This window comes from Monodon monoceros, unplaced genomic scaffold, assembly GCF_005190385.1.
Source record: "Monodon monoceros isolate NGI ecotype Baffin Bay Population unplaced genomic scaffold, NGI_Narwhal_1 Super_Scaffold_18, whole genome shotgun sequence".
NCBI lineage: Eukaryota > Metazoa > Chordata > Mammalia > Artiodactyla > Monodontidae > Monodon > Monodon monoceros.
The window spans coordinates 38,245,398-38,261,854 of NW_021703774.1; the positions used below are offsets into that span (position 1 = coordinate 38,245,398).

Genomic DNA, 16,457 nt, shown 5'->3' on the forward strand with positions numbered 1-16,457 from the left:
ATTTTGTAACACATAGACTTTTAAATTCCATACAGTTTCAACTCCCCCTCTGCATTTTTCCACTGAAGCATCTTCTTAAAGATTAATATTGGTGCTAATGACCAAATTCCACAGCTCTAACTCATTTCCCTTGCCTTTTTCTGAGCCCTTCACATAGTGATGACCTCCTTCTTCCTCTAACTTTTGAGAAGTTATGTTCTCTTTTATAACTATTATTTTCCCTTCTCAGCCGTAATTTTTCTTTCTCTACATAAATAAAGACATTCTCCAAATTTTTATCCTCAGAATGCATTTCTCTTCTGTTTGGAAATATACAGTCTCATCACTTTGCTATATTAAAGTCATATCATATGTACATTTAAATGACATAAATTCAACCATAGCTATCAGCCAAATAAAAAAGAGTATGTTTAGTAATAGCGAATGCAGTAGTACTGGCAATTCTGCCTAAACTCCATTTATTGAGTGTATACCCCAGAGTGAGCAGTTATGAGCTGGAAACTGTAAATCCACCATTCCTTTAGTCAGCTTTAGCTTCCATATGCCTCCTGAGCATTTCCTTGAACTGAGCGATATTCTAGTATTTAAATAAGTATTTATATTTTTCATTCAGTACTATCCTAAATTCGAGCCACAGGCTTCATCTGGGATTTAACTGAGAAACAGTGGCCCATTCCAATGCTGGAGGAATAATTGGCTATGTGGACTTTTTGAGAGACTGTGCCTGTCTCCGTGGCTACCTTTGTAAGAACATTTCAAGAGTAATTTTGGGAGGAAAAAAAAAAAACATTCACAGGCTGGTTTTAGTAAGATGACTCCATTGTTTTCCCTCATAAACATTTTCCAGACACTTAAAAAAAAGTGTTTGAATAGATGAATCTGTTTTAGTCTCCTGCCTAATACCTTTTTTCAGTGTATCCCAAGTTAAATTCCTCATCTTAGCCTTGCCTTCCCACATCTCCCAAATCCTAAATCCTTAACAGCATCACCCTTCTCCCAGCTTTCTAGGCTTAAAGTCTTACTCTGCTCATAATCCTACCCTTCTCCCCTTGCTCCTTACCGCCCCACCCCCTGCCCAGCACAATTGCTTATTAAATCTAGTATGAACTCATCAACCTTGGTTTTTATGGCACTTCCAAAAGTGGTCCTTACCGTATTTTGGTTTAGTTAAGTATCACCAACCTTCCAGGCTTATTTATCACTTCTTCCTGGCAAAAATCCTCTTGTTCCCTGTCATGGTATGCCTTCTCCTCATTTTTGCCTTTCAGAAACTTCTCCTATTCTTAAACCCATCTCAGACTCCAGTCCCTTCAACTTTCCATTTTCCCTATTCTAATCATTTTGACATTTCCCTCTCATCTTTGAATCCCCAGTATACTCTGTACTTTTTAATTTTAATAATAGTTATTCGTCTTCATCCCATCTCCTGATATGCTTGTAAACTGATAAATAAGTCTTCATACTGCTTGTTATTTCTCTTTCACCTTTTATTCTCTTTTCACTAATGACACCTTTTCCTCCAGCTTATGCCTTTCAGGTTTAACAAACGTCGATTGATCAATTTCTGCTGCTAAGGCACTGTGCTAGATGTTCTACATGTATCCTAACTTTAATCCTAAGAACAGCTTGCAATGTAGTATTACAAGAGATCCTTAGTATCCAAATGTTCATTAATCTAAGGGATACATGGAGAAGCAAAAGTTGCCAAATAAGAAAATATTCACTAATGAATTGAGCACCTATAAAATTAGGCTCTATTCACCAATTCTCCCTAATTAACTCTAGCTGTTGTCCTTCCCGTCCATCACAGCAACATCCTTCTCTGTTACTCTCTTGCTAATACAATGCAAATACAAAATGAAATTGTAAGCCTTGCAAAAGATGTGAAACTTCATGAAGTCTATGAAAGTACACGAGAATGACTTTAATCATTTGCAAAATTGTTGACAAATGGGTATCTAGCAGAATTAACAATGGAAAAAAAGAGGATGGTGACTGAGACAAGCACTTTAAAAAAGAATAATTTGAGTAACAAAGAATTAAGAGGGGTTTCAAAGAATTAAGAGAAATTTGTTGAAGTCTTCAAAACAAAAATGGCCTATATGCTATGCTCATGTTGTAAATTGCAAAGCTAGAGAATGTTATACCATTGTATAGTCAGAAGAGGTATGCCAAAAAATAAAATTAAAGCATGTAAGTGGAATCAGTGACTATTTTTTAATGAGCTAATTTTCCTAAGTTTTATTTTCATATTTCAGATCAAGTTACAATCAACCCTTTATTTTTTAACCATTTACTCTGAAATATTTGGACCTGTTTTAAATAGGTTCCAGTACCAATTATCCTTCGGTACCAAGGGCCTCTTCTGTCTACCTGTCACAGCCACGGTAGCATCAGATTGCCTGGGTATTAACTCAAATATTAGCTCCTACTTCATTCTTGTTACTCCTCTTGGGGGATTAACTGCTAGTTTTTCCTCTGTCATCTCCTTTTTCTTTTCACTTTTTTAGCCTTGGTTCACCCTTACTACTGCTTCTGTATGTCCTATTTCCCCTCTTTCTCTTTGCCTGTTTACTGTTATTCGTTTACCTTATCACCAGTATCCTAATCTGGAGGCTTATCCAGGCTTTGCCTGGCCTGCCTTGCTATCCCTTTATAATCTCATCATCTGGAATTCAGTGCTTTGTGTTTTAGGTTTTTTCCTCCTTTACTATAGGTGTTTTTTTTACTTTTTTCTTTCTTCTCTCCTAATTTTTTTTTGAATTTTTGTTTCATTCTTTCTTCCAAATGCTTGCTTATACCTCTTCACTCATGGTGAGAAAGTTGGTGTTACCCAGAACCGCTGTGTACTGTGGAAACTCTTATTGCTAAGACTACAAGTGAGATAAGCCCTAAACACCCTTCTCAGAGGAAGCCTTTGTTACTGTTTTGCCCAGCATGTGCGTGTATTACATTGGCCACTTTATCTGGGCAGTTTCTACTGCAAACCTCTGTAAGCCGGTATACTTATTTCTGTCCCTCCATCTACTGCCAAAGGTTCTTGATTACTCAGCAGTGGGTATACACTAGTGAAATGTGGTTAGCTGTTTAACTGATATTGTAATGCTGCCATAGTAAAAATCTTAAACTTAGAAATTTGTTAAACAAAAATACTGGAAAGAATGTAGGAGGTCTTGGGGGGAAAATCTATTCTTATAGTGGGTCACTCTCTGCTTTAGAAATGAAATATTTTAGGGCATAGGCTTGATCTACAGTTTTATGGTAATTTATGCAACACTGTTTTTGATGGAGTAAGGACAAGTTTAATCTAAATATGAAGAGAAGAAATTTTAGAGTCACAGATCCTTCTCTAAAGAAAACAAAGTCTCTTAAATGTTTAAAACTAGGCTAAAATTAACATCTGCAACGTATGATAGGAACATTGTAGTTGGAAAACAGGCGATTAATAGATTTCTCAGTTTTGATATCTCTGCCTAGAGTATAAGTGCGAATGTTGTTCATTCTCCCAAAATGGTACATTTCCCTTTCATTATCTTTTTGTGTTGGTAAAAGGTAATTCAGAATATATTTTTTAATTCTTATAAAAATGAAATCCTCATAAATCAGAGTTTTAGTAATCTCTTGTCTGTGATTTGGTGAAAAGTTTAAAAAAAATAAGCACTTTGGAAAAATGTCTGTCTTCATATCCTCATTAGGAAACTTCTCTTTAATTTTGTAGTCAAATCAGAAAATTAATGCCCGTTGGACCACAGAGGAGCAGCTTCTAGCAGTGCAAGGTATATTAAAGATAAGCAGTTACTGTTGTTAATAATTATTTAACTTGTCATGAAAGGTGACTACCGTAGTTCTTCCCTTCCTTTAGAAATGGATCAAGAAAGGGGTCTTGTGTTCACCACAAAGTCCTGGTGACCATGAATTCTGTTTTGTACTTGTGGATGTGACATACTGAGCCTGTGTGCATTTTGGGTCCTGAACAGCATGTAATGCATTCTCAGCACTAAATAAATGATGGTGGTGACAAGCTTGAACAAGTCATGGTCTCTCCGTGCCTCTACTTCAGTATTCCTGCAGTTGGGTTCATTCTTACTGTATCAGTCAATAACTCATTACTTAAAGCATAAACTAATTTCTGTTTCTGGTTTCCCTGATTACTCTGTATTTGATAAATGTCAGGTACTGAAAATATTAATGATATGCTTTACCTTCAGTGTACCATAACTTACTTAAGAGATATGCCACTGAATGCTTCAAAACCTGACTTTAAATATATCTATTTATACAAAAGAGAGACTTAAGATATATGTATATACATATACATATAACTTACTTAAGAGATATGCCACTGAATGCTTCAAAACCTGACTTTAAATATATCTATTTATACAAAAGAGAGACTTAAGATATATGTATATACACATACAATTTTAAATGCACTATTTGGAAGAATGCTTTGTTGTGTGAATTGTATGGCAGAAAACTTTTTGTAATATGAATACCCATGGGCAAATTGGAAGCACTATAATCTTGGATTTTCTTGTATTTGAGTTACTTAAAGAAGGGCATATTGTATGTTTTAATTCAGTGTTGTAGATTTTTTTTCCCTTTCAAGATGAACTATCTGCAGGACTGACTGTGTGATTTAAGTTTGGTTTACAATTTGTTTCTTCCTGGCTGAGCCCTCTGTATTGAGTACTAATAGCTTTTTTGTCTAGGTTAACGACTGTAAGAGGGTTGGGCCCCAGTGAAACATATACCTTTAAAAATAGTTCCAAGTATTCAAACATAGAGAAAATATTTAACTCAAAAATGTTGTGCAAGTATCATTCGGATATGAGAATAATGTAGTTAAAGATTGATTAATGGATGACTCTGCAGTTTGAATTAGAGTAAGAATTACTCACCCAGTGTGACTTGAAAATGTCACAGGAGGGTGCCAACAGGATAATGTCAGCCTTCCCTTTGGTATACAGTCATTTCATAAATAGAAATACTTTATTTGATGGAGGCAGGGTGCTGGATGTGCATTGAGCACATCTGTAATTGTAGAATTAAGTTTCTGAATGAGTCAGAACAAAGTTTAATTAGTTTATAATGTTCAATAATAGCTGTTTTAAAACTAAAAACTGACAATTTAAATTTTTGATTAAAAAATCAGTATTTTCAATGGCTGTCTCATATTTATTTAGAATTATGTCTTATGGCTCTAACATAGTTATTTGAGTAGGCATTGGTTTGACTGATGGTTTGACTGTTTCCCTTCATCAGAGTAGCCTATAGAATTTAACCCCGTCTTCCAGTATTTCATTGCTTAAAGGTTAGTATACCAATCCTGTACTCTTCATATAAGAAATTATCCCAGTGAAATGGTTTTCTTAAGAGAATCGGCTAGGAAGTCTGGGCTAATCTTTCTCTATATGTACAGAATCAGGATTTGATACTGTTCTACAGTACTCCTTTAAGTGGTAGGATCCATTGAATCTTATGGCTGAGTTGGATATTATGAAAAGCTGCATTCAAGAGAAGGACAATGGAAAGATTTACATATGGAGTTGAGCTATATATGTGGACATTATTTCAGCTTATAGATATTAAAAGAATGGAGTATTTATAGAAATAATCAAACATTTCCTCTCTCCTGAGGGATATTCAGTGTCATATTTTTATGCTCGTTTAAAAAGTAGTCCTTAAATAAATTACACTAATGGAGCAATTTGTATGGAAAGATTCATGTTCTTAGGATTTTGAAAGCACTCTCTTAGTATGTTAATGTCTTCGTTTTTATTTAAATATTTATTTTGACTCTGTGTGGGAAATTTTTATTTTCACTTTGAGTTTTTAGGGTTTTTTGGGTTTTGTTTTGGGTTTTGTTTTTGTTTTTGTTATATAAAATAAAACAAAGCTAAGCTATTTGTGTCCAAAATAGTTATTTTAGGGAGAATTAAAAAGTACCATCTTTGCTTCATGTGCCCATGTATTTATATAATACTCAAAAGTGTGTCTTATAAACAGTATAATCGTATAGTAATGTCACCTGTACCTGAGTCTCAGTGTGGTTAAGGTACATAATTGCACTTTTTATTTTAACATGTGTAATTCGGAAGTACTTAGCAGGTAATTGTTCTTGGTTTTTTCTTCTTCTTTTTAATCTTTATTTATGATAAGCCTTTATATGATATTATTCTTCTGGCCACTTCAGTTTCAAATCATTTATGTTTTGATACTAACATGTTTTAATTTATATAGAACTGTCTATTCAAGACATTTTACATATAGATTCTGATTTGACATTCATTTGTTAAATGCTTTATTTTATCTTGCTCATAGTTGACCATTACAGTGACCTAGAGAGAGAAATGTTGGCTCTAGTGTCACAAGTGAGATTTATAACTCTACTATTAAATAAACTTTTTGTTGTAATTCTGAAAACCAAATAAGTATATTAAGATCATTTCCTAGGGCTTAAATATATATTTCCCACTTCCATCTGCTCATATTGTTGTTAACTAAGTACTAGCCATTTAAATTGTAAATAAATATTATTTTAACAACAAATATTTAAATAAATAAATAAGCCATTTCCCCTTCTTTCTCCCTTATTTGGAAGGGGGGAAAATCATGCTCAGACCAGATAGGAATGTCTGCTTTTACTTGTGTAATCTATCACTTTATTATGTTGATTTTATTCTAACTATGTTATAACTTCAGTAGCATTCTTCGAGAGTCCCCAAGTGGGATATTATAAATGCTGCTTTAATTTAATTTAATCCTCTTAAAATACTTACCAAGAATGGTATTTCTACAATTTCTGTAATCTGTTTCAGCTTTGAGTATCTAAATTTTCTATTATAACAAATTAGTTAACAGTAAGACCAGTTATAGTCTTCACATATTTGTGTTAATGGTGAAATACCCCTGTTTGTAGCTTATGTCATATATATAAATATTTTTTTCTAATCTATGGTGCTTTTAGAAATTATCCTAAAATCAGTCTTGATATTCATATGATAAACATTCCTTATTAAGCAAGAATTAAGAAAAGAATTAGATTCTAGGTGTATTTTTTTCATGTAAAATGGAACAATTATTATCTGTTTTCAAAAAGTAACAATACATTTAAATGATAGTGCAAAACATCTGCTTTTTAAAGTGTATAGGAGCAGAAGCATGGTATACAACGTTTGACATTTTTATTTTATGTCTCCTCTTAAATGTATTCATTTCTTAGTCATTAGTGGTAAAAAACTAAAAAACAAACAAAAAAATATGCTTCCCAACTACAATATTTGTGCCATATTGAGATAAACAACAAAAAATTTTTCTAATTTTATCAAGGCATCAACTTTAATTTTTAGGTTTTTTTTTTATATATTACTTGCCTTCTCATATAAAAAAGGAAATGACAGAACTGTGTTCAAGTGAGTTATGCTTACAGTTAAATTTTACCTTCTCTCCCTATAGTTTATACATTCATTCCTTTTTAGGAGCAATGAAGTTGCAAGTCTAGAAATTGTCTTCTTCCTAATTTTATCTCCTACTTTAAAAAAAGCTAGAATGGTCCCTAAAGTCGGGGGGGGGGGCAAGAGATTTGGCTATTGATTAAGGCATAAGGATTGTAACGATCCTTACATGATCCTCAGTACATGAATGATCAAAAGGAGGTGGAGATAGATTCATACTTTTCCATCTAAAAGTTATCTGTTTGCATTAGACAGTTTCTTCTGTTACAACTGATATCACAAGAATGGAGGCCCAAAAGTATAATTGTCAACCCTCTGATGCACTTGCTTCAGATAATTAATGATTCAAAATTCCCAGCATTTTTGGGATGGAATTTAACTTGTAGCAAGAAGATGGGAAGCTTCAGAAGAGAAAGGCTAGACATTGGAAAGAGAATATATGATTTTGACTTTTAGCCATTGCCCAGATGCACCAATCACTGTCCCACTGCTGTTGATATCTTTTTTACCTTCTTTACTAGGAATTCTTGACAAGATTTACAGGAGGTGAAAAGAAATGCATGTTCCTGAATGGTTTGAGTTTAAAATTAACCTCTTATTGATAGGAAAGAACCATATCCTTGGAGTTTCTAGATGTCACTGTATTCTTACTTCAAAAATAGATTTTTGAAAAATTAATATTTTCCAATTATACTAAGTACATGCTCACTTTAAGACATTTGTGCAAGAAGCAGGAAAAAGTATCCCCCGAATTTTCATTACCTATATCTAGAAGTAGCTTGTCACTGTAATATTGGCTTTGGGTTTTTTTTGGAGTCCAAAATAAGATTTTAAAAATAACTTTTTAAACGTACTGAAAGCAGATTTATGATATCCTTTCTGTCAAAGTAAAAAAACGTCTAAATACCATGTCCAGAATTGGGAAACACCATATTACAAATGCTCCTGAACTTACTATTTTACTACCCAAAGCTCTAAAAATACAAATTGTTTTTTGGTTGGGTAATATAGAACACTGGTTGGAAAATAAAACAATGATAACACAATATCCTAATGAGTTATATTTTTATATTAATTCCCAAACAAAACTTTAAAAGTATATATTATAAAGATTATACGGTTTCATCTGCCAGTGTAGAAGCCATGTTGTTTCACTGTAACTTTGAAATGAAATTTAGAAATTTTACTGAAAACAATTTTTTCCTCTCCCTGGGAAATATTTAATTTCCCTCTTCTGGGGTTCTCTTAAGTTTTTTCCCACTCACCTTTGAAAACTGACCTCTTGCCCTAAAGGTCACAAATTTAATTTAAAACCGTGGTTCAGATGGACCTAAGCCTTTTATATCTTCAGGAGGAGTGAGAGAGATTTAATCTTTTTTTTGTTTTGTTTTAGAGAGATTTAAAAAGTATTCTACATTTATTTGTTATTTCATAATGAGATAATGAGTGATTAGATGATTTAACTTGTTTACTTTTTGATACCTTTAGTGAATTGTCAATCAAAAGTGATAGAGATAGTATTTCACATAAGGAAATAGAGTTACTAATTAGGAATAGTTGTGCTATCTTATTGTCTCACAGTATTACTTTATTGATTCAGCCTGTGATATGGGATATAATTCAGACCATAAAAATCTGTTTTTTGGGCTTCCCTGGTGGCGCAGTGGTTGAGAGTCCGCCTGCCAATGCAGGGGACACGGGTTCGTGCCCCGGTCCGGGAAGATCCCACATGCCGCGGAGCGGCTAGGCCCGTGAGCCATGGCCGCTGAGCCTGCGCATCCGGAGCCTGTGCTCCGCAACGGGGGAGGCCACAACAGTGAGAGGCCCGCGTACCAGAAAAAAAAAAAAAAAAAATCTGTTTATTGAAGAAATCCATGAGAAGTTGATCCTTCATTAGAATACAAATTTGGGTTTTCAAGGTCATTAATATTAGCATTCCCATTTTATGTGTTTTTTGTGCCTAGAATTTTTATCAAGGTGAACATTCTTTAAAGCATAGCAAAATTCTCATACCTGCAGTATTTAATGATGAAAATGAAGGAGAAATTTCAAGTTTTGTAGTAAGAACTTCCTAAGTCATTCTAGCACCAATTCTTATGAGGGATATAATATGAGATATGATGGACCTCGTTTTTTATAAACTGTGGAAAAAGAATGGACCACCCTTTCCTCAGGTACGAGTTGTAACAAAGTAGCTCTGATATCATAGGTTGTTAAAGATGGTTGCTCAGCACCACTACCTTGCGAGGCTGACCTCCAGAAGCCTACCTGGGGATTCATCGGAAGGAGTCAGTCCCATTAAGTCTTCATTTGGTGTTTCACTAGAGTTTGACTAGTTATCAGCCATAGTACAGAGCTTAAGAATTCCACCTTCTAGCCAAAATGTGCAACGTCACTGGGAATGTGAAAGTGATAAAGAAGTCAGCCATATGTGACTCTTGTAGCTTGGGAAGAATAATAGAATGAAGCCCTATGGAGGAGAAAAATCAGTCGTATTTCCTGAGCACTTCCTCTGTACTCTGCGTTGTAGTAATGCTGGTGGTACTTTGTATTCCATAGGACAGTACTTTCCAACTTTTTTCACATCATGGAACACAGAGAAAATTATGAAAAATTTCATAACACACTGAGGCAGACAGATGAGGCTATTGTTTGTCCAGAGGAGACTGCCAAGGAGCTCTAGCTCTTCCAGACCCGGCCCAGCCATCCTGCAGGTTAAAGACATTAATATCTGGACCCACTTATTCTCAGGACATGATTGAGACCCTTAGCCAGACTACAGAAGTCTACAGTGTGGTCTGAGCCTTAAGACTTTGCAAAGTAGTTGATACGAGACTAGCATACACAAGTTAATGATAAACTTACCTAGGTGACTCAGAACCTAGGTGAACTGAAGAAAATCCAAAGTGTCTGGGTAAACTAAAGTTCCTATAGGAAGTAGTTTTGGTTTGGGGGCATGCAATTCTGGAAATGCGACAATATTAGTGACAAGGTCTATCGAGCAAGAGAAAATAAAGTGGAAGACCAAAAAAAAAAAAAAAATAGAGTCAGAAGAAGAGGGGACAGTTATATAGTGGAGTTAGACTTGGGGACAGCTTAGTGGTAGGTTTTAGAGTATATTTTGCTAAACAAATGGGTGTTCGGAGGGTTGTAATATTGTCAGACTTGGAGTCAAGAGTTACTCTTAATGTGACTTCTTGCTAAGAATATAGCAGATCTAATCCTAGATTTATTTAAGGTTTTCATTTCTAAGCTCACGTATTCAGTAGCATTGGACATTTCTAGAATGTAAATTACATATCCATTATGAAAATTAGTACACTGGTAGAACGCTGTGTGTGATTTCCAATTGTTATCTGTTTTTCAGTGCAGTCATCTCAAGTTGAGTTGCTGTTTTCCAAAGTACAAGTAGTAGAGAAGTACTTGAGTATGCAGCAGTAATTCTTCATACGAAATGACCTTGGGTTCTTATTGCCAGATAAACCCTTGGTGGAACCTAGTCACCATTAGAATTTATACTCAGTTATGAAGTTCAAACTGGAAATCAGCTCATGGATTTAAGAGAATATAAATTCATTTATATTGTAAAAGAATATAAAATAAAATATTATCAGTAGTGTTTAAGTATCATTATTACTTTGTTGTCATGCATATGTCTTTCCCTTTGAGAACAGAGCAAATGAGCATAGTTTATAAACCCAAAACTCTGTATTAACAATGGGATATGGTTATAGCTTAATAATGTCAGGCCTCCTACCCAAAATGCTCTAAGAGAAAGGAACTCCCCATAGAGTCAAGGCTAGCAAGTTGAATGTAGCAAGAGATACTTACTCCCAAGTTTTCAATAAAAAATAAGCACAGAATTTAAGAACAGGAGTTATATCATGCTGGTGCTTTAGGTAATAGGTGTATCACCCAAATAGCTATCAGTAAGAATATGTCTAGCATTTCTGCTGGGGTATTAATATGTCCTTATATTATTCTCTTATGTGTGATTGTATACATGTTAAGTTTATCTAAATTCCTGTATTTCTGGCTGCTTAGGTTAAACTACAGACTTTAATATCATAGACATCAATATTTTTTTTCTCCTTTCTCATCTCTAATTAATGAGTTACTGTTTTCTGGTATTTTAAAAAGCAGTTATCAAATTGTAAAATAAAAATTTTGACAGCTTTTATATTTTGAGCTAAGTGCATCTCTTTCTAGAATGAGTCAGTGAATTTCTTTTAGAATTCCCTTAAGAGCAAATTATTGTCCATCTGAGTATATAAACTCACTTTAAACTCTGTAGCATAATTGACTATCTCAAGTTCATAAATCAAATATTATCCCTCATTTAATAAAATTTCCATAATTTTATGGAAGTTAGGTTTTTTAATAACTGAATGTACAATCCTTCTTAAATTTAAGGTAGTGATATTAAGCACAAGTATCTACAAGTCGTCACTATTATACCCTAATTCTTTAGGCTACAGAGCATATCTAGGAATCCTTCATATATACAGTCCTTAGAACTGTTAGGTGAGTTAAAATCCAACAAACTCTGAAAAATAGTTTCCCCTTTTTTCGTCCATCAGATTGTGATGATTCTCCTGCTTTTTATGTTTAAATTCTTATCTCATTTCTCTTCATTGGTACCTGGTAAGATAGGCAAGTAATTATGTTGAAGTTGGTGTTAAGACCAAAATTACAATGCTTTTCTTAATGGGGGAACCCTAAGACTACTCACTCAGTCCATTGAGGGGATAAAAGAGATGGTTCGTTCCCATCCAGTTTTGTTTACAAACGGTGTTGCTCAAATTTAGGTGACTGGCTACTAGGGAAATAAATGAATGTGGAATTGAGGATGGAACAAAGAATTCAATGCTTTACAATAAATGGACTGTATTTGAGAGTTCAAGAGAGGATTGGAGAAAATAACTGAGTATGTAAAAAATGGTAAGTTTCTGATTGTTCAGTTGAAGGCAAGTGGCTGGCTCGATGAAATGACATAATTGATAGTTTTCATCTGTGACCCTGATATCTTAGCCTCTATCTCAGAATTGAGAAATGAGCAGAGTTTATCAGAAAGGATTTTCATTGCTGGTATCTTGTGTGTGTGCATGATGTATAGTACACACAGCTCTCCTTATTGATCCTTCACAGGTGTATTATTTACTTTGCCTTCCAGGTGTCCGCAAATATGGTAAAGATTTTCAAGCTATTGCAGATGTAATTGGCAACAAGACTGTTGGCCAAGTGAAGAACTTCTTTGTAAACTACAGGCGTCGGTTTAACTTAGAGGAGGTATTGCAGGAGTGGGAAGCAGAACAAGGAACCCAGGCTTCTAATGGTGATGCTTCTACTTTAGGGGAGGAGACAAAAAGTGCTTCTAATGTGCCATCAGGGAAGAGCACTGATGAAGAAGAGGAGGTGTGTTTGTGTATGGAATTTGAGCTAATATGAGTTGAGGAATCACCATTTTGTGTGGTGTTCTGTAAGGTTAATTTGTCAGAGGACTAGCTAAATGAGCATGAAAGGTTGACAATACACTTACTCAGTGGTGCATCTCTCGTGACTCTTAAGTCATAATGACATGCTAAGTTCTGATCCTTGAAGAATGGAGAGTGTATTGTTCTTTCATAGTCTTATTTTTATTTCCAGTGTTAAGCTGTTTACTAGTAAAGATGCCTGTTTGGTAGCTTCGTTGCTTTTTTGGTTTTTGGTTTTTTGTTTTGTTTTGTTTAAAATAAAAGAAGCTTGTGCTTCCAAAAAACACTGGTGTTATGTTTTTGTTTTGTTCTGTTTTTCCTGTGACAGCCCAAACTATATTGTATTAAGTTCATTAGGAACTGTCATCTCATACGTGTATTTTTGTTTCTTCACCTCTAGGCACAGACCCCACAGGCTCCTCGGACTCTGGGTCCGTCACCTCCTGCCCCATCATCCACTCCAACACCAACAGCCCCCATTGCCACTCTGAACCAGCCTCCACCACTTCTTCGTCCAACACTGCCTGCTGCCCCTGCTCTTCACCGGCAGCCTCCTCCACTCCAGCAGCAGGCTCGGTTCATCCAGCCCCGGCCAACTTTAAATCAGCCTCCACCACCTCTCATTCGCCCTGCTAATTCTATGCCACCCCGTCTAAACCCAAGACCAGTGTTGTCCACAGTTGGTGGTCAACAGCCACCATCACTTATCGGAATTCAGACAGATTCACAGTCCTCACTGCACTAAGATTAAATTGGACAGAGCTGCAGTAACTTTTCACCCCATCATTATACAGTGCTCACCTGACTGATGCAAAAGAAGAAAGAATAATCCTTCCTAGATACTGAGGCTGCAAACTAGTTCTGTGGCAGTGGGCTAGCATAAGTAGATGCCTAAGAAATTTTTTAGTTCACGCAACTGAAATGTTATACAACAGAAAGCCTACAGTTAGCCTCCTTTCTAGAGTATACATTCAGCGACATGATCTCATTAAAGGAAAAGAGATTAGGTATTCTATATACCGAGGGGTTTTGTTTTGTTTTTACTGTATTTATTTTATTGAGAATCTTTATATTCCTGCCTCTTCATAGTCAAGGCTCTTAGTACAGGAATATTGACTTAGGAATTGTGAAAACTCCTTAAGTTTCATAAGTTAAGGATGTTCGACTTTTTCTCTTTTTTCTTTAATTTAATTTTTAACATTTTCCTATGTTAGGAGTGCAAGAATAGATAGCCTGCATTTCAGATTTTGACATATGTTCATTTAATGCATATTTAAGAAATTATAGCTGCATATCCCTTTTTTCAAAAACTCTTGCTTTTTTTTCTAAAGGAATTTAAATATATTCCTTTAAAAGAAAGCAATTTAATCAATTGCAAAGCAATTATATGAACCCACAAAGAATGTACTGAACCTGCTAACTCTTTAACACACAGTTTAGGGTCCTAGTGCAAAGTCCTTGCTTAAAGGTCATTGACTTGCCATCTTGCAGTAGTAAGAGGATCGGAATAATAATTTTACATATAAATGAGGATTTAATCTGTTAAAGTACAGTGTCTTTAAGTTTCTTGAAAATGGAGTTAATTTTGATTTTTTTTTTAATCTTTCTAAATGCTATCTGCTTTTAACTAGTAGTTGCCTACATTGGGGACTTTAGAAGAGAATTATATTTTGTCATTTATGTGGAGATAGTGATTATGGAAGCATTTATTTACAGTACCCTTTTTGTGTTTAGGTTCTGAACTTTAAATTGCCGTCAGACTTATTAATATGGTCTGTATTTAATATAAAGGATGTTTTCTTGATAAATCTCTATTGTACTATTTGGATGCATTTGTGTATTCCTTGCAGCTGACCTGTACTTCTGGGTTTGGTTTAGGGTTAAATCATCAACATTATTTCATAAAATAAATTTAAGAATTTGTTCTGTGTTATCCAAAGATGTATCAGTATATTGTCACAATTGTGCTGTTAACTTGAAATGCTGAGACCCCTTTTGTAAAGAAACAAATAATTTCAAGTCTTCTTAATTCAACACATAATCATTAAGCACCTACAAAGAATATTTTACAAGTGATAGTATTTCAACAATGTATTACTAATATTTTTGATACAGTGATTTCATATTGGAATCATGACCTGTGCAAAGGGACAGATCTCTTAGATTGCTATACTAGTGGAACTTAAGCTAAATGTTTGCACATTCACATTTTCACATTTAGAACTATTTCACGAAATGGTCAACATCAAAGGCCCTAGTTTATATTTCGAGATGTCATATATTCCCCAAATATTGGGTAGTCCCTGCCTTTGGCTCTAAAGTGTTAACGAGCTATTGACTTAAATCCATTGATAAGTTTTAATTTTGAAGTTTAGACCACTTCTTTCCATAAGGACCTTAAGTTCTGGCATAATCTAAAACTTTTTCCAGGATGTGTTCTTTCTCTCTCATTGGATCACCTTATGATTTAAAATTCCTAATATTCAAGAATTTATACTTATTTTTATTTTAATAGCCATGGGGACAGTTATATATCTTAAAGGAAAATATCTAAAGCATTTTTTAAAGTATTTAGATTGTCTTGCATATGTGCATACTATACAGCTTCTATTGTCTTGTCTCTTGTCAGTAGACCTTCAGTATACAGTGTGTGGGATATGTGAGTCAAGTTGGTCAGCACCAGCATCTGTCCAGCTGTTAAGTATATTGTGATTCATTTAAAATCCATTCTATCCCAACCATGGGCAAAGGTGCTGTATCTGAGGGATGTGCTGTAATTTGATTTACATACACTAGAGCACACAGTAGAAAAATCTTAGCTTCGTTAGTAATATGACACATGTATATAGTGAGATGTCTTTATTGTGTGCTTTGCATATTTTGTAAATATTTTGCACGTCATTATTTTTCTTTTTTGTTTAAGCAGTGTTTGGCCTGGAAGAGTGATATGCTTGCTGCTTAATCAAAGGATTAAAGAGTTAAAGATGTGTATGTCTTCTATTTTTATATAATTTCATGTTGTATGAGAAATTTAGGACCTCTTCACTGTGAAATTCTAAATACTGATTTTTATAAAAAGGAAAAAAAAAAGCAAAACCTGAAAATCTTTTAATGACCATTTCATTAATTTCAAGTTTATCAGTTTAAAAAAAAATCTACACCCAAGTATTTTTTTCAACTAAAAATAAATCACGCTGTTGATACATCTGGTGATATTAATAAAAATTATTTTTCTATATGATTTAATTCCAGTGTAATATGATGGAGGTAAAAGTAGGTTATGATCAACACTTTTTCTTAATAGTCTTATAATAAAGTGAGTAAAATATAATGTAAAATAAAGGTGAAAGAACGTCAAATTCTGTCTTAATATAGGCCTACATTCTTTTTAGGAATAGATGTAGAGAACAAGCCAAAAAAACCTGGCAGTCATGATTTTCAACTATACTAAGAATGTTGCAAATACTTTGGTTAAAGTACCAAGTTTAGTTATTAAATATGTTGTATTATTTTAATGTTTCTTCCT

The 16,457-nt window shown here is 34.3% G+C and overlaps 1 protein-coding gene across 7 annotated transcripts in view; it reads left to right on the forward strand.

The window, feature by feature from the left end:
• Positions 1-16,283, forward strand: part of RCOR3 (REST corepressor 3) — a 50,828-nt gene extending 34,545 nt beyond the window's left edge. For 2 of the 7 annotated variants that reach the window (XM_029227824.1, XM_029227822.1), the window contains 3 exons: positions 3,719-3,776; positions 12,631-12,872; positions 13,332-16,283. In XM_029227824.1, coding sequence (XP_029083657.1) covers positions 3,719-3,776; positions 12,631-12,872; positions 13,332-13,676 — 645 coding nt within the window. In that variant the 3' untranslated portion in view covers positions 13,677-16,283. Of the gene's footprint in view, positions 1-3,718; positions 3,777-12,265; positions 12,873-13,331 lie in introns of those variants that run through there. The other 5 variants (XM_029227826.1, XM_029227825.1, XR_003794353.1 and 2 more) reach the window with 4 other exon arrangements.
• Positions 16,284-16,457: the final 174 nt, after the last annotated feature.